Source organism: Crotalus tigris, unplaced genomic scaffold, assembly GCF_016545835.1.
Source record: "Crotalus tigris isolate CLP2741 ecotype Arizona unplaced genomic scaffold, ASM1654583v1 scf7180000019699.406680, whole genome shotgun sequence".
Classification (NCBI taxonomy): Eukaryota; Metazoa; Chordata; class Lepidosauria; order Squamata; family Viperidae; genus Crotalus; species Crotalus tigris.
In genome coordinates this window covers 346,005-365,031 of record NW_024097668.1, presented here as the reverse complement: position 1 = coordinate 365,031, position 19,027 = coordinate 346,005, and the positions used below count along the sequence as shown (strand labels likewise).

General features: G+C 37.6%; 1 protein-coding gene across 6 annotated transcripts in view; it reads right to left on the bottom strand.

The window, feature by feature from the left end:
* LOC120317574 (fibulin-2-like) overlaps nucleotides 1-19,027 on the bottom strand; it is an 89,483-nt gene that overhangs the window by 32,690 nt on the left and 37,766 nt on the right. For 5 of the 6 annotated variants that reach the window (XM_039364249.1, XM_039364250.1, XM_039364248.1 and 2 more), the window contains 2 exons: nucleotides 17,549-18,979; nucleotides 16,682-16,747 (listed from right to left, as the gene is read on the bottom strand). In XM_039364249.1, coding sequence (XP_039220183.1) covers nucleotides 16,682-16,747; nucleotides 17,549-18,875 — 1,393 coding nt within the window. In that variant the 5' untranslated portion in view covers nucleotides 18,876-18,979. The remainder of the gene's footprint in view (nucleotides 1-16,681; nucleotides 16,748-17,548; nucleotides 18,980-19,027) is intronic. The other variant, XM_039364253.1, reaches the window with a different exon arrangement.

Genomic DNA, 19,027 nt, shown 5'->3' with positions numbered 1-19,027 from the left:
ATATGTTTCAAACAGATTACTATAAGAGAAGTTATAAGTTAGACCAGATCATTTACAGTTCTGGAAAAGGAGAGGCAATCTAGGCAGCCTTCAGCATAATTTCACATAGGTTTTGAGCTAATTTGAACTACCCTTGGCAAATGATCAACTCAGAACCTTGGTCCTTCTTTGACAGTCTGCTGCTGTTGCTGACTGGAAATGGAAGAGGATGAGAAGAAAAAAGGGTGCATTTGCTTGAATCTGTCTTTACTTATTGTTTGTCCAACTCAGCTGTCCAACTGGCATGTGGTTCATCAGAATTACCACTGTGGTAATATGTTCCATAACAAGAAAAAAAAAACCTCTACTTTTTTCTAGAAGTAAGGTTTTAAAGCTGAACATCTGCACTCTGACTTTGTGAAACCAAACAGAGAGAAAAAAGCAGAGATATAAGTGTGTAACTTTGATGAAAAAGTGACTGTCATATTCTGGACCAGTTGTAGGTTTTAACTGATATTAACAACTTCTTTCCAATGTAAGGACACAACTTTATACTAAATAAAAGCTGGTGAAAAGTTATCCATTTGCCCTTCAAAGACAACAAGCCCAACTCAGTATCAAATGGATTGTCATGCCCAACATAGCCAGTGTTGACTGGATCTCAATTATCATTCCATGTGCAAGCCGATATAGACCTGAAACTGAACATGAGCTACACTTCTAGGATTAGATAAACATGAAAAATGGAACGGAGTGTCATTAACATGTCAATAATGCCTACTTCAAATGCATCGATGATATATATTCTAGCGCAAACTTCCTGAAATGTCAGAACAAGGTCTCCAATTTATTTTAGCTTGAGATTCATGTTAATATCATGATCTACAGCAGTGTTTCTCAACCTTGTCGACATTAAGAGAAGCATGGTCTTCGTTTTCAAGAACTGTCAATTTTAAGAGGCATGGATTTCAACCCAGCAAAACCCCTGCTGGATGGGGAATTCTGGGAGTTGTGATCCACGCTTCTTAAAGTTGACAAGGTTAAGAAATGCTAGTTTATTTTTTTCAGAAAGCTATAAACAGAAGCATCACTCCTAATGACCCCAGCTAATAGAAAAGGATTCCAGAGATTACAATTCAGCAACATCTGGAGGACGAGTTGTGTAATTGACATTTTAAGGCAGATTGATGCATATATCCTTTGCAACTGTTACTATTAGAGAAACAAATAAAACAAAACATTATTTGCTTATCCAAGTGAATAACTGCCAGAAATCATTGAAAATGTCATCACACCGCAATAACATTCACAGTAAAGATTCCAAACATGCATCTAGCCGCCAAATATTCAAAGTCCCTAGAGCAGAATTAATTTGTGGCAACTAGATTTTTTGGGGAAGAGCTTTTTATGTTCAAGCCAAAATATGCTCATGTTTTCCTTACACATTCAGAAAAATAATAAAGGCAAAGCTGATATATTTTCTTTAAAATTTTCCTTAAAATTAGAGATATCCCTAACTTTGATTAGAAGAAAGAACGATATAATGCACCTCTTTAATATTTTTAATCAAGTATCCTTGATGGAGACCTTGCTTGAAAATAAGAATTCATCCTCTGGAGCAAGAAAGCAGCACGCCACTGAAATCTGAAATTCTTGCAATAAAATAAACTCTTGAAATTGGAATATTTTAATTTCCAGATACTATGCCAGTGTGAATTCTGGCCACCAACAAATTTAATTTACATTCTCCACATCAAAGCTGAGTTCCTACCTATGACAAATTGGGTTCCAGCATGGCTTAGAACTTATGGAGACCATCAAATTTTTAAAAACATACTAGAGAGTTCCATTCAGAACCCTGTTCCTCTGCCCGTGAATGTGCAGTACATTCTTGGATTGGATTATCTGATTGAATGAATAGATTGATGTGGAGCAAGAGGTAAAAATCTGGATCTTTGATATAGGCAGGAAGTCAGAGCCTAGTTTGGGCTCTCCTGAGAGAAATAAAAGCTACAATCAATAAGACATATTCTTTAACTATATCTTTAACTTACAAAAAGTATGCCCATCCTCCACTCATGTACATAACTTTACAGGAATAACTGGTCCTGTGAACCACACTTTTACTGGCAGAGAAATTGCTATGCTGATTGTTTCAGAAATGATAATGCAAACCCTGAAAAATCATGCTCCATATAGAGGTGCAATGTTCTTTCAGAAACCATCTAGTGATCCTCTCTAATCTTTTAAGATAAAGATGCTAAGCCCTTCATACTGTCCTATCTATACCAGAAGAAAAAGAATTCTCGGTGGCACTGCTGAAAATATGGAGTCTGCTTCTGCCCTACATAAATAATAAAAATCTTTTCTTTTCATTTTAAATCTTTGGACTCAAATGCTGTTTATTAGCTTGACGGAAAGGCTGAGTTTCTTTATTGTATCTTTCAGTTCTTCCTTGTGTGATTTAATGCATTGCTTCAGTTATTCATGTGGTGAATGGTTTTGAGTTTAGTTGTTTTTCTTGCGGATGTTCCATTTCCAGGCTCGGTAATATTATCAGTGTGAGGGCAAGTGGGGTTGACTGACTGTTTTGCTGCTATAGATAGGTCTTAAATATATTAGTTATATTTTTTCCTAATATATTGTAAATATCATTACAATAAAAAAATATCCACTTTTTTGTTAATCCTGACCATTTTTTCCTTTTCTTTATTTTGTAATGTCAAATATCTTGCTCAAAATATATTTTAACAGAAATTTACACCTGTTGTCATTAGTGGATAACAGGACAGGATCATCTCCATCTTCCTCTGATTATTTTCTGTGATTAATCATTTGACAATGAAATCTTAATAATGCTACACTTAGGTAAAATATGATCTTGCAGAACAGGATCAGAGCCCAAATGACAACTTAAGTTAGTCCATATAGATAACAGCAATATTCACTTGCATCTGCAATTCATGACTTTTAAAAAAATTGGCAGACTATCATGTTTCTTATTTCTCTCTTGAATTAGACTGTTATAAATTCCATACATTCACATGTTTTGGCTTAGAACCTAGAAAAGCATAAATGTTATCAGTTGAATCAAACATTACCTGCTGTTGTAATGATTTCAATGAAAAACAGCTGGTATTTGGCTGTAATACTGTTAGTAATTTTAACGAAAAGCTCAGATATGATTCATTGTATCACCATTTTACAATGCCATCATACGTGCATCTCTGAAAATAAAAATAAAAATCAGATATAGAAAAGAAAGAAACAATAAGAATATAGTGAAGAAAAAGAAAAGAAATATCTAAAGAAGTGAGTTGCCTCTTCATCACCATAAGTATGAACAATTGAAGTACAGTAATTATCAACTTCTTTTAAAATACAACAAATGTTCTTCCCATATCCCACCTCTTATCTATAAACAAATTCATGAAGCCCAAATTATGTGCAAATTTATTTTTCAAAATAACTTTATACATTATGGTCAGTCTAGAGAAAAGAAGGACTAGGGGTAACATGATAGCAGTGTGTCAATATTTGAGGGGCTGCCACAAAGAAGAAGGTAAAACTTATTTTCCAAAGCACCAGAAGACAAGACGAGAAGCAATGGATGGAAACTAATGAAGGAGGGAAGCAACTTGGAATTAAGGAGAAACTTCCTAACAGTGAGAACAATTAACCAGTGGAATGTCTTCCCTTCAGAAGTTGTGGGTGCTTCATCACTACAGGTTTTTAAGAAGAGATTGGGCAGCCACTTGTCTGAAATAGAATAGGGTCTCCTGCTTGAGCAGGGGGTTGGACTAGAAGACCTCCAAGGTCCCTTCCAGCTCTATTCTATTCTATTCTGTTCCTTAACTACAAAAACACTGTGTTTGGGTGATTAGGTTTTAAGTCATCTAACTTGGTAATTTTTCATTGTAGAAAATATGTTAACAATCCTGTCTGCAATCTGAAAATCATTACAGATAAATCTAACTTAAGTGTCTGCTGTTCCTTGCCACATTTATCCTGGGCTCTGACAATGCAGTCACCTCAAATTCGGTATAAAGCATAATTTTTTAATCATCCTTTTTGTCATATGAAAATTTTTGTTAACCATTAAAAAAAACCTGTGATGGAATGTTGGCCTGGAGTCCCAGGAGGGAAGGAGTGAATTCCAGAGGAGCAAGAGGCAACATAGTTTAAATGGCTGGTGTAAGAGAAAGAGAGTGAAGATGGCTCCTCCCTATTAGTCCCCAGAGTATATATTTTATGGTGCAAGTAGTCTGCCTATTTCTGCCTATAGATGAAGAACAATAAAGAAAACTGCTGAGAAAAATCTCAACGTGGCTTTCTTGGTTTTTGGAGCCTGACAAAAACTTCATCTAATCTGAGGCTTTAGGTATCTCACTGAATATGTTGGTGACTTTGAGTAGGTCTGATATAGCAGGGCTTTTCAACCTTTTCACCCATTGTACCACTTTTAGGATATGGTAATATCTGAGTACCACCAGTTGCCTAGAAAGGTGTCAAAAACTTGATGACCAAAACAAAAAAAAGGAAAAAAGTGATAAAGTACAGGTAGTCCTCGACTTACAACAGTTCGCTTAGTGACTGCTCAAAGTTACAATGGCATTGAAAAAAGTGCCCCCCAAGCCACAGCCGAGCAAGACACCTGCCTGCCCACCCGGCGGCTCTCTTCCTCCTGTCCAAAGTTTTCATTTTGTGAGCATTTCTGTTGAGGATTGGCAGCAGGGGTGGGGTGGGGGGTGTTTGGTTTTTGCATCTGCTGGGTGGTTGCAGCAGGTTTTGGTCACTTCACATAACCCTGGGACACTGTAATCGTCACAAATATGAATCAGTTGCCAAGCATCTGAATGTAAATCGTAAGACCCAGGAGATGCTGCAACATTCAAGCTGATCGGCACTTCTTCTGGGCTCAGCAGAAGCACCAGGATCAGTGCTGAGCTCCAGCTGGAGCCTGGCGCTGATCCTGGCACCTCTGGGGAGCCCTGACAGCCCTGCAGCTCCAGCCATCTCTCGCTCAGGCTTGTGCGGTACTGCCACCGGTTCAGCTCATTCCCCTCCCCTGCTACCACTTTTCTAGGATGGTTGTGTACCACCTGCCAGGTGCCAATGTACCACAGGCGGTACCCGTAGCACTGGTTGAAAAGCCCTGTGATATAGGTTTTGCTTTGTTTGGATTTTCTATTTTTATTAATGCAGCTGTCTTTCATTTTTCTATCCATTCCACATATTTTATATAATATTTTGAATCTTATGAATTCAAATTATCACTCTAAATTTAGCTTAGAAAATGGAAGTGGTTGACGAAATGGAGAGAAAAAAAGACAACCTTAAATATTGCAGTCAAGAGAGCCAAATTCATTGACCCAACAAGTTTCCCTTCAAACTCTTCATTTCAATTTTCCACTCAGAAAGCTAGGAACTCCTTGAATCCTAAAAAGTATTTACCATTCATCCTTATAATTTATGCAGTCACAACACAAAATACAAGCCAAGTCTGAATTTTTGAATCCTTGCCATTTTATATATAAGGTAAATCCATAATGAAAGACTTCAAGCATGCAACCAATTAACAGAGATTTTAAAAATGCTCTAAAAATGATTCCTTAAGACTTCTTGACAAAGGCAGGAAAGGTCAACATGCTATTGGGCTCTGTTAGTTTTAATGATAATATAATAGCTTTTATACCTCTAACAGCTTTTGAGTGAATGACAAGTCATATTGGTAAGAGCAGCTTGGTGAAAGTCAATATAATATAAAATATTTCCCCACCTGAAAATCATTGTAAACTATTAATTTTTTTTGACTTCCTATTTTAAATCCCTAAAGAGTTAATATATGTTATCTACGGAAAGGCCTGAAATATTTTGTTCATGAGTAAATCCAGAATAAATGTTGCTATAGCAAACTGTAAGCAACAAATCTCATCTAGTTAATAGGATATAAGTGAACCATGCCTAATGGCAGCTACATGATTACAGTTTTCAACATTTCTTGGAAGAAAACATGATAGATCAACAGATGACCAAGTTACACATTCAGAATTACAATTCAGCAAATAACTTTATCAGCTCCCCAAACGAACACCATCACCACCTTTCCTTATTGCAATTGGCCTTTTATATAAGGCTTTCTTGTCATAGTTATATTGGTTCAGGTTTATAAAATAACTAATTGAGTCCAAACTATTGTTTTTTTTTCTTGTTCAGTTGCTGAATTGTGTATGACTCTTCATGATCCCAATGACCACAGCAGGCCATCCTCCCCCCCCCCATCCTCCACTGAGTCCCAGAGTTTGTTCAAATTCACGCTCATTGCATTGATGACACTATCTAACCATCTCATCCTCTGCCATCCCATTCTCCTTTTGCCTTTAATCTTTCCCAACATCAGATCTTTTCCTCTTTTCTCATTAGGTGGCCAAAGTATTTGAGCTTCAGCTTCACTATCTGTCCTTCCAAAGAACAATCAGGGTTGATTTTCCTTAGGATTGACTGATTTGATCACTTTGCAGTCCAAAGGACTCTCAAGAATCTTCTCCAACACACAATTTGAAAGCCTCAATTCTTTAGCACTCAGCCTTCCTTATGGTCCCATTCTCACAACTATACATTACTACTGGGAAAACCATAGCTTTGAGTGTATGGACCTTTATTGGCCAGGCAATGTCTCTGCTTTTTAACATGCTGTCTAGGTTTGCATTAGGAGCAAGAGTCTTTTAATTTTATGGCTTCAGTTGCAGTGTGCAATGATCTTGGAGCTCAAGAAAATAAAATCTGTCACAGCTTCCATTTCTTCCCCTATTTGCCAGGAAGTAAAGGGACAAAATGCCATGATCTTAGTTTTTTTAATGTTATGTTATAATTACTAAATCTTATTTGATATTTACTAACTTAATTCAAAGGATTTTAAAGGACCTTATTGCAAAGAATCTTTAAGAATTTACAAAAACAATAAAAACAAAATTAAAATGATCCATTCGATGCAATGTCAGAAGAATTAATGGAAGCCCAGCCTTTAAAAATGGGGGGTTAACGGATGGTTAAGAACATCAGCAGTGGTCCAGCATACTACAGCAAAAAGTGATTCCAGAGGATGAATAAGGTCTTCCTCTGTAAGCAATCACCTAGAAAACCAGTGAAAATGCCTAGGTATTTTTAAGCTTTCAATCTTAATTTATTATATTTTGTGTTTCAAAATATATCTACAAACCACATTAAAAAAAAAGAAACCCAAATGCATTCCAAAACACTTAGGTAGACATTTTTACTAACTGTGGTTATAAGAGAACAATTGCTGCAAAACTAATTTAAAAAACTCCACACGCTATATAATGTGTATACAGAGAAAAAGATGGTTACAAAGAATGTAATTCAAAAGAGCAAGGAATGGTTTAGATTAGTGATGCCCAGCACACTGAAGCTGAAAGGTTATTTGAAGTACATGTGGGTATGTGTGTCATATCAGTTGGTGGGTCCTTAAAGAATCAGCATTTTTGCTGGTCTCACACAGTAGTTGTGTAATGCAATACCAGGAGAAGACATGTATAAGATGACAGAGGGGATAACAAGATGCGTTGGACTGATCATGGGCATACATTTGGCCAAGTATCTACCTAGGATTGTGTAGCCATGAGAGCCCAGGGTAGGATTAGGAGAGAAAAAGATACAACTTTAAGAAAGCATCAAAAAGTACAATCTATATATCTATACCAGAGATAGGCAACCTTGGCTCTTTTATGACTCGTGGACTTCAACTCCCAGAATTCCTGAGCCCACTACTGGCTCAGGAATTCTGGGAGTTGAAGTCCACGAGTCATAAAAGAGCCAAGGTTGCCTACCCCTGATCTATACCAACTCCTTTTCAACCTCAGAACCAAAACACTGTGTTCATAGCTAAATTAAAATGGACCACAAAAAAAAAGGCCAAGTAGTTTTCATGGAATTAAAACATGGTTTTGAAAGCCAATGGGCTAAACTAGAAGCCTACAGAAAATTGAATGGAATACTAATACTTCCATGTCCGAAGCACCAAAATGCTTCTATGGTGAAAGGATTTGCCAGTGCTACCACTGTTGCATGGAGGATGCCCAATTGAGGGTTCTGTTCATGTCCCCATGAAGTTGCCCAGCAAAGTGCTATCCATTTATCTACTTGCAGTCACCCGCTTTTGAATTATCAGGTCAGCGGGAGCTGGAGCATGTGAGGGGAGCTCACCCTACCCTGTGGCAGCAACGGGTCTCAAATGTGAAGTGCCAATTGTCAATCCAGCATTCTAACATTGTCAGCCACCATGCAAAGAAAATTACTTTGATTATAACAAAAACGTTAAAAAATTTCAGTGACTAAGAGACGAAAGCTATGACTTTTAGTGGTTAAGAAAAATGATAAAAGAAAATAAATGCTGAAAATGTTGAAAAATTGTAAGAATTCAGGTTTAAATAGTTTAATTAGACAAATGCTATAAAGTAAATATTATTTGTTTTGCAGTGACTGTGACTTATGTGAATGAAGACATCTGTGTTTAAAAAATTTATTTTATTTATGAGACTTATATACCGCTTTAAGTGCAAGCACTCTCTAAGTGGTGTACACCAGTAAGCAATGTATATATATATATTTACATTGCCCCCAACAATCTGGGTCCTCATTTTACCTACCCCGGAAGGATGGAAGGCTGAGTCAACCTTGAGCCGGTGAGATTTGAACCGCTGACCTGCTGAACACAGTCAGCTAAAGTGGCCTGCAGTACTGCACTCTAACTGCTGCGCTATCAGTTTTTCCCTTACACAATCAACCATGCTTTTTGAGTGATGTATAAACCCAGTTTTAATGTATACGTGTCTGAATCAAATAAATCATGTAGTTCAAAAGTATTAAATGCAATTAACAGTGCTCTTGTTCTTCAAGGCTAAAAACAATGTAATAACCCTGAACAAGTAAAGCATGAGTGACTTTTCTTTCATATGCCCGTTGTCTCTTGATGAAGGGAGCTTTGCTCAACCAGAAGGCCTCTAAGGTCTCTTCCAACTCTGTTATTCTGTTATTGTTAAGAATTCCTGGTTGGGCAGAAGATTTTATTCTCAGTACTGTAAACCTGATCTGAAGAAGTGCTCCCTTTAGACCCGACTATTAAACATGATAAAGCCAAACCATGAAAAGGTAAAATCAACATGCATTATCCTTGCTTAGTAAAGATGACAAAAAGCATAAACATTGAAAAGATGTCTAGTTATCATATACCCTTTCATACCTCTACAAGTTATTATTCTGAAATGTATAGATTATAGTTCACCTTTCTTGGCATTAAAAGCAGTAACTTTTAATTCCACTTAATTACAATGTGGATTCCAGTCATCATAAATCATTTTGACTGGCGTCTGTTTCAGATTAGCCCACCTGAACTAACAAAGGGCAATTTGCATTCTTTGGCTCCTATGATTCGTTTCCTGAAGGGCTGTAACACTCGAAGTTTGCATCACGCTTACCATGCAAAATTATAAAATCAAAAGAAAAACGGAAATCATAGAAACTACCAAAAAACTACACAAATTCAACCTTATTATGTGAAACTTCATAGCTAAAAACTCACACATTTCAGAAGCTAAAATCTGAACACCAGATAGGAAAAAGATACAAGCCATTAAACCAGATGTTTAAAGATATGATGATACTAAAAACATCTGACTGGGTGGAAAGGAGGGCTAGGAAACTTAAATAAAACAAATACAGGTAATCCTCGATTTACAAGCACAACCGAATTCCATTGGTAATGAAGACTGAGTTTTGCCCCATTTTATGACCTTTCTTGCCACAGTTGTTTCAGTGAATCACCACAATCAAGTTAGTAACACAGTTTTTAAGTGAATCTGGCTTCCCCATTGACTTTGCTTGTCAAGAAGGTTGCTACGGTCATAAATGTGAAAAACAGTTATAAGTCACCTTTTTCAGTGCCATTGTAACTTTGAACGATCACTAAACAAACAGTTGTAAATCAAGGACTACCTGAATTTCCCTTCATTAAAAAAAGGAGTCCTTTGTGCCAAGCCACCATCTCCTTCCACCCCATCCCCAGATCATTGTGAGTTTCTGCTAATCACTGCCTCAAGGAGACAGTCGGTCTTCTTTTGCTCTTTCTGTTTCAATACGTGGCTTTCACAGACATGCATTGCCCATTGGAAAGTCCACTGATTTAACTATTCCAAACTTTATTGTTACTGAAAAATTCTTATCTGTTGATCCTAAAATTATTACAGCCTTTCTCTTTTGCTTTATTATTTGTTAAAAAAAACACAATAAGATAACAATAAGCAATGAAAAAGACTTCATCTTAAACGGTTCTTGAGTCCAAGAAAAGAGAAGCATCTACCACCTTCAGTTCTTTACTGTCAAGCACACATTCACAAATCATGCCTTATGCTAAATAAATAATAATCACAATGCCTAACATTGCTTTTGTCTTCTTAATATATATCAGTGGTGGTGAACCTATGGCACGTGTGCCAGAGGTGGCATGCAGAGCCCTCTGTGGGCACGCGCCATCGCTCCAGCACGCGTGGTCTCTAAAAGTTCATCGTCACTGGTCTAAGGCCAGCCAGCCTGGAGCCACCATTGGGGAGCCCCCCATTCCACCCACCAGAGACCCCCTGGATCTCCCCCAAACCTGCCCGGCTCCCACAGGTGTTCCTCCCCATAAGCAACATCAAGGTGGCCACACCCACCCCAGCCATGCCCACCCAATCTGCCATGACTACTGCAGCCACACCCATCCAGTGGCCACGCCCACCCAGTCTGCCAAGCCCACTTTAGCTGCACCTGCCGAGTGGGCCACACCCACCTGGCACCCAGCAATATATAAGTGGGTTTTAGGTTACAGTTTGGGCACTCAGTCTCTAAAAGGTTCACCATCACTGATATATATCGTTAAACTTAATTTTTTATTTTCCTTGTTTCCCCTGTCCTTATGAGCTCTTGTAAATTTTATTGATATCAAAAATATATCATGTTATTAAATAGCTGTTTGGTTGTGGCTCTTAGTTTGCCAGTATATATCTAAGGCAATCTGTGCCGGGTGTAATTCAGAGCTAAATAAGATTCCTTAAACCCCTGTGAATTTGAGAAAAGTCTACCGCTTTGGAAACGCATTGCCCTCTTCAGCTGGGCTCAATAGGAATCCAAGTAAGAATTCTAAACTGTCAAAGAGAGGGGATTAATTTACTCAGGAGATTGCTTTTTCAGGAATGTCAGGGCCTGTTAAGCTGGAAATGGCTAGCCACTTTCACCTTACTTAAGCCAAAATTGGGAAAGGTGACAGACAGAGGGAGGAGTGCACTTAGCAACTGACCCTTTAAAAAGATAATTTCATTCCTCTTGTCAGCAAGGATAATCACTCTGGATTTCTGAAGCATTTTTAAAGCATTTCCTCTATCTTGCACTCAAAATGTCACCGAAGGAAAAGCATCTGACCGAAGGAAAAGCATCTGACCGTCCTTGTCCCATTGATTTTCTTTCTTGCAGCAGCCATCATTTGTGCTGGTTCAAGGAGTTGCAAAGAAAGAAACATTGACATGTGTGTTTAATCATGAAACACATATGGATACAGTCAAATGAGTCACTATTACTTCCAAGGAAAGGAACAAGCATCACTAGGCAGTAATCTGATTCCACTCCCAACGATGAGAGAAAGCAATCCTAATTATGACATTCTTTATAACATTCCTGTTTTGAAAAATAAAGTGTTCAAACCACCTGTTTTTGTAAGAAAATATAACACAAATGCTTTGATTCCTGAAACTTGTGCAGTCCTGATATGTACACCGTTGTGTTGTTGCAACATTTCTACTGATATACAAACAAGAACAAGTCTAATCAAGCTTATCCTTGCTCAAAAAACTCCATTCAGATAACTGCTAGCATTTATCTACCTGGACTGCCTTTGAAGTTGGCCTGAAAATTGCAGCTGTTCCAGAGGGCAATTGTTGAAATGTTAAGAGAGATGGTCTTTCAAAATTGCTTCCCTGGAGCCCAGAACCTAACTAAATACTTTCTTCCACCTCATCTAGCCAGATGCTAAGGTCACTTTCCAGCCTTTCTATGTATTTTAAATTTTGGCCTTTTTTTTAAAAAAAAAACAAAACATTCTCATATGTTATTTAGTCTCTTAAATGTAGGTACACTGCAGAAATTATGTAATTGTTTTAATCAATATAAGCCAATTTGAGATTAAAGAAGGGTGGATTTTTTTAAAAAAAAAAAGCTTTAAAATGTATAGAAAGTTTTCTTCTTAATTTCTAAATCACCAATCTGGATCTCATTTCCGTTGCTCTGAGTTTATAATTAAAATTTTATTGTGGAATTGGGATCATTGCTCAGGATGCAATGAAGTTAAACATTAGAAGACAGAATTGGGGGAAGTATAATCATGGTCTAAAAATTTGTATGATTATTTCTGGAGGCACTAGCTATTTCTGTTTTTTTTTTTTCTTTCTCATTGGAGCCTAAATTCACTACTACAGCTGCAAAACTTTATTCAGTCTAATAGACGTTTGCCAACCTTTTAAATTATGTCAAATGTACTCATAGTGCCTACACTGGGATTGTTGGTAGGAAGACTAAAGAAATTGAGTGGCACCTAAAACAGTACTGAGAACTATTTCAGCAACCTCCAAACGTGAAGATGCAAGTGAGGTTTATGGTTGCAAGAACTATAATCATTTATTTATTACAAACACATTTACACATCTCAGAATATTTCAGACTTAAACTATATGATATGTCACAAATGAAATACACTAAAAGTAAACCTTCCTTCAGTCTGAGCCAAGTTCTTGATGACTTTGTGAAAACATCCATGAAGGTTTTTTGAAAACACTGCAGATATCTGCTTACTTCCTAATTTAGTCTACTTCCTGATGTTTTCCTGTCTCAGAAGCCACCTTCACCTGCTTTGTTTGCAAGTCCAAAGCTAGCTAAATGCCACCACTTACTACAAAACTCTATGATCAATTATAGTTTAATAAAGGTGCAGAGGGGTAACAATCTACATTAGGCAGGGTCACCTGTATGGGATCTCCCCAAAAAAATGCAAGATAAGTGCAGAGATAATGAAAAAGAACCATCATCCCTTTTATACATGTGTGCAATACAAAAAGGGAGAAGCTTCCATTGTGACATGTTTCTAACATCTTATTTATTTTTATATTTATTTATATTTCACATTTCTGAATGTTGTTTTTTTGCAAAATTTATTTATTTATATCCATTTATTATTTTTATAAATAACACAAAACAGCAAACATTGCCCAATATTCCTTCCTCCTTTTCCCCCAAAACAACAAATATGAGAAACTTTCTTGCTGGAGATGTACATAATTTCCCCCCCAAAATTAAAGGATTCTTAGTTCAAATTGTAAAAGCAATTCCTCACAAATTTTTACCTTTTTAACTTCTTTTAGCTTGTTCTCTAACTTTGATTTGAGCTCTGATCTTTGATTGGAGTTTTGGTGCTGGTCTCTGTGGCTTAGGCCTAGGAATTTCCAGTGGATCTCTTAGGCAGGATAAAACATGCCAAACTGCCTATGAAAACCACAGTCATCTCTTTTCAACATCTCTACACATAAACATCTAGTAATACCTGATATAATGCCATCATAATCAGTGGACGCAGTATAGGAACATCACAGGTTTCATACTATCATTATGAAGAGAAGCAGAAGGATATGTAAAGTTGCTTTACTAGCAGCCAACTTATATTTTATTACATTTTGTTCCAGCTTTGTCACAGAGAATGTTTCAACAAGTCTGACTGGAAGCACCAATACATGGTAAAGCACCAATCTATCCTAGGATACAGAACATGTATTAAACAGTGTTTTCTTGAAAGAATTTAGGCTTGTATCCCAGGACAGAATGCCCCAGTTCTAACATTCCTTGCTCCAGATATTCTTCTTATTATTAAGGCAGAATAGATAAATAAAAAAAATCAACATCCACTTCTTATATCAATGCAGGTATGGTTTACACAAAGAAATTGTTGCTGAGTTACAACTTCCAGCAGTACTCATTGTAGGCCTTGCCAGCCAAGCTTGCTTAAAGAAGTAGTTCTGGAAATCCATGGTTTCCCCATTGTAGGAGATGACCAAGTTAAGCCCAAGGGATGGGTCAAACACATTATCAGTCATGAGTCCCTGTATGCCTGTAAGAGATCTAAATCAGGCCCACCTTGAATTCCTTTCTATTCTTAACTCCATTAATTTCTCTTCACTATTATTAGTTCAGATTCTTGTAGACAGCTTAAGCTTACAATAAATCTTTATACACATTTGAACTGGCTGGCCTGGTGCTTGACACTCATGCTTGATCTGAATAGAAGAGTGACTGAACGACTAGTAAGAACTTTGTCAGGGAGTGGATTTGTCAAGGGATGGGAGAATCACTGATGATATCTTGCTCAAGAGTCTTGTTTCTCAAAACCAAGGGTTGCTCTCTTGTGAAATTATTTCCACATGCCTTCCATTGTATAATGGAATAACTGGTTACTCACTCTACTGAGAGTTTAATGATGTCAATATGCAGAAGAATCTTTTTCTTTCTCTTTCTCCATAGATATCTTCTTCTGCATGTGTGCTTTAGGTCATGAGATGGCTGCTTCCCAACTTAAAACACTCAGCAGCCAGGAATTTAGCCTATTTACTGTACAAATAAATGGATTTTATCTTTTGGCACTGAGCTTTTTTAAACTTGAGTCAGGATATTATTGTAATGAAATCCAAACCCGTCAGGTCTCCTTCTGATTAGGATGGCAAGCGTGACCAATTAAGTTAGACCTGGCAATGAAGCACATGAGAAATGCAAGCATGGAGGCTCTCTGAGTGACAGGAAAGGGAGAGGCAAGCCCAGCAATCTTCAGATCACAAGCATGGTTTATTTTGGGCAACATCCATTATGATCTGATCTCACTTCTCATCTTATCACAATGGGAACAGGAAAGGATCATTTCATGGCTCTTTGTTACAGAGAAGAAATGTAACAAAAGTCAAGCTGCTTAACAATTGGGGTTTCCTGTAAGTTTTTTCAGATATGTGGCACGGGCATAATTGAATATGATGGTCAGCATATTAAAATATTTTCATGCCAGAAAAGTGATATCAATTTGTCTTAAAATAATAAATAGTGTAACTTTAGAGCAGGGGTTCTCAACCTTGGCAACTTTAAGACTTGTGGACTTCAACTCCCAGAATTCCTCAGCCAGCTTTAGAGGGAACTCCATACTACTGTAGTGGTCTTTCTTTTAATTACTCTAACTGCAATCTCATTCTTGTCACTTCTAGACCCAAAGGTTCTTTTTTCAAAAGGCGACCGGAATTTGTTTTTGTTTTTTTTCTTTGAAGACTGTTTTTGCTTCTCCTCCAAGAAGCTTCTATAGTTGTGACTGAATTGTGGAGGATGGAAGGATTTATATTCCTTGCAGTCATCTGGTCATTAGCACTCTTTCTTTCAGATGGCCCTCAGGGTCACCTGAATAGTGCAAATGCAATCATTGTTTCCAGCTTGTTAAGACACCACCTATTTTCTGTTTACAACAAAGTCCTTTCAGCAGTTCCAAGAAGGTTCCATACCCATTTGCATTATTCAGGTGACCCTGAGGGCACAGATAAACCTCCAAGTGGCCTTAATGACTCTCAGAAAGAGTGCTAACAACCAGATGACTGCAAGAAATATAAATCCTTCCATCCTCCACCATTCAATCAGAACTGAAGAAGCTTCTTGGATGAGAAGCAAAATGTCTTCAAGGAAAAACAAAGTGTGACCTGGATGACTGAGAATCTCCATAGACATGTCACTTCTAGAATTTCCATAACATAGACTGACATAACATTGTATTAACTCCATTCATGTATATAGGGTGGTTGCATCTGGCCAATTTTACCACGACAGCATAACCTCAGTGTCCCTATGGCAATGGGTGATTGGCTGGAAACATTGATCATTTCTCTGTTTCAGTTTCAGATTGCTAACCTCATTGGTTCTTTTCAACACGTGACAAAGCTATCTGCAGCAAGCAAATCTACAAAGATTGTCCTAAGAGGTGTTCTAATATTTTTATTAATACATGGAAGGATTTAACATAAACACTGCTCATTTAGCAAAGCCATTACTAAAGAAGAATTTCTTTTTCAAAGCAGCAAGCAGCTTCCTTTTCAGTACAGGTCATAAACCAGTTTACATTGCTATTTGAGCTAATGTTATATAATATATGCAGCAGTTATTGAGGTTAGTTGGATCAAAATTTAATTAAGACATTGTTAAATTTTGTCAGTAACAAATATGGATTAGAAATTTACTTAACATTGCCCTTTATTAATTTTTTCAATAAAGGTAATAATTTCATATTTTCATCAAATCTTTAAAGCCACTTAAACTCAAACTTTAATTTTTCCTTTTCAATGGCAAGTGTCTACTTAAATCAAATCAAATATGTTTAATGAAGATACATGAATTAAAGGAAAAGAGATAGCAATAACATTGTTATGATATGTTAACATTTCTATAAAAGTATCTTCATCTGTGAAAAGGCCCACCCTGCTTGTTGTATCCACAGTATGCTTTGATTAAAAACGGGGGGGGGGGAATGCCTCAGATTTGGGGCTGGCTATGAACTCTTTGTAACTGGTAGAAGATGCTACTTGCTACTTACTGGCTGTCTCTACTTCTCCATAGGAGGAAACGTTCTTATGATATCTTGTTTTGGGAGTCTGCAAAGCTAGAAAGGTGAAAAACTTTAATAATTATTATACAATAAAAGACAGCAAAATACTCGCACTCCCTTCTTAGTCAGAACCCAGCCCTGAAAATTTCATCCAAATTTTCCTTTCCTTTAGGAGAAAAAAAAATCCAAAAGTTGTTTCTTTTCCATCAAATCAACTGGTTAAAAAGTCTAAATGTTAGATAACCTCTCAAAGAAAGAGAAAAATGAAAAATCACATTGCAGCTGACCAGTTATCCACTGACTTTCACTAAAACTATGCATCACTATTCTTCAAAGAGCTAAGGTGTTTTTTTGTGTGTGTGTCCTCCGAGTCTGCAAGTATTAGACTACAGGTAGTCCTCAACTTATGACCACAATTGGCCCTAAATTTTATGTTGCTAAGTGAGACATTTGTTAAGTGAGTTTTGCCCCAGTTGTTAAATGAATCATTTCAGCTGTTAAATTAGTAACACTGTTACTAATGTTACTAAGTTATTAAGTGAATCTGGTTTCCCCATTCTGAAGGTCACAAAAGCTGATCACATCGTTTGTATCTATGCAGCCAAAATACATATAAACCATCTGCTAAGCATCTGAATTTTGATCACATGACCACAGGGATGCTACAATGGTCATGAGTGTGAAAAATGGTCATAAGTCACTTTTTTTCAGTGCCATTGTAACTTTGGAACTGTTGCCAAACGAACTGTTGTAAGTTGAAGACAACCTGTACCTTTCATTATTGTAGCAAACAGGCAGCAGTCCTGCTTTACTGTTTACTGATTTAACATTAAGGCACTGAAACAAAAATCTTACCTGCTGACAATTTGGAGGTTGTGTGAACAGAGTTGGGATCCACATCTTCATCAGGCTGGTAATGATAAAGTGTTTGAGATTGTTTGGGGGCTATCCAATTGTGATCTTCTTTCAGGGCAATCAGCGATGAAGGCGTTGGGTTAAATTTGACTTCAGGGAAGTTATCTCCTTTGGATTCCTTGAAATCCAATAATTTGGGTACTTTTGATATCTGGTCTTTCTTCACGTTCAGTTTGATCCTAAAATGGGAAGTTTCTCCTTGCTCAATTCTCTCATGGCTGATCGCGTTTTGTCTCTCGACTTCTGCCGCATTCCAGGCCGTCTCAGTGGTTGCCACGACTTCTTCCTTTAAAATACTATTTGTGGTGGTCATCTTATATCTTTGTGGTACTTTGGTTGTTGATAGTGTGCTTGTATTCATCCTGACCTTGCTATTTGCATTGTTGCTCCTTTTTTCTGGATGGTTTAGGAGAGGAATATCTGTGCTTGTTTGTTGCTGCCTTGCTGGGTCTGAAATAGACTGAGTCAGTGAAGGGGGAGTAACACTGCTTGCAAGGTAGTCATAATCCTCACTTTGTTCTTGGCCTGTGCTCTCTTGCTCCATATGTGCTGAATAACTGTAGAACTTTTTCTTTTTGGGTGGCTCCACCTGAGTGGCATCTCCTTCTGGTGCCCCTTGGTCGTAACTGTAGGGATCATCGTAGTGCTGTTCTAGTTCCACGGTATCAGATGGATTAGGGGAGGTTAACATGGATTCATTGCAATCTGGGAGTTGATAGCACATGAGGTCACCGCCAGAATTAGGGCAATGACACACTTTGCACGTAGGCATGTGGAATGTATGTCCTGCAGCATATTTCTGGTCTTCGTGGACACAGCCTATTCTTCCACATTGGGGACATCCATCTGCTGGTAGAACAGCATCAATGCAGTTTTGTGGAAGGTCTGGGCATAACATAAACTGGCAGCTGATTTTACCCCCACCTTTGGGACAAGAACATTCAGTGCTTCCAAAGTCGACCAAGTAGGACTGTCCTTCAGGCACTTTTCCATTGATAAAGCCCACATTCACACAGTCATAGTACTGGTATCCTTCGCAAGTGCAGCCATGCTGCAGACAAGAGGCACAGCATTCTCCAGGTTCTAGAACTTCTTCAATGCAATTTTCTGGCTGCTTACACTCCACACCTGTGCAGTCCTTCTGTGCCGTTGCAATGCCAGTCCAAATAAGCACCAAAAGGAGAGTGTTCATACAATGTAAATGGGACATTTGGTGCCTATCCATAATTTTCCTAAATATGTTTGGCAAGCATTCAGCTTTTCTCATCTTTTATGGGCTTCTTTTCCTCTCTTTAGTACCCCCCCTTGAACTTCTTGTTCATCCAGCTCTTGGTCAGAAATATTTCCTGGATTCTGTTTTGGAACTAGAGCCTAGGTTTATGAAAGAGAACTTTGTTAAAGACTTTACTTCACATATAT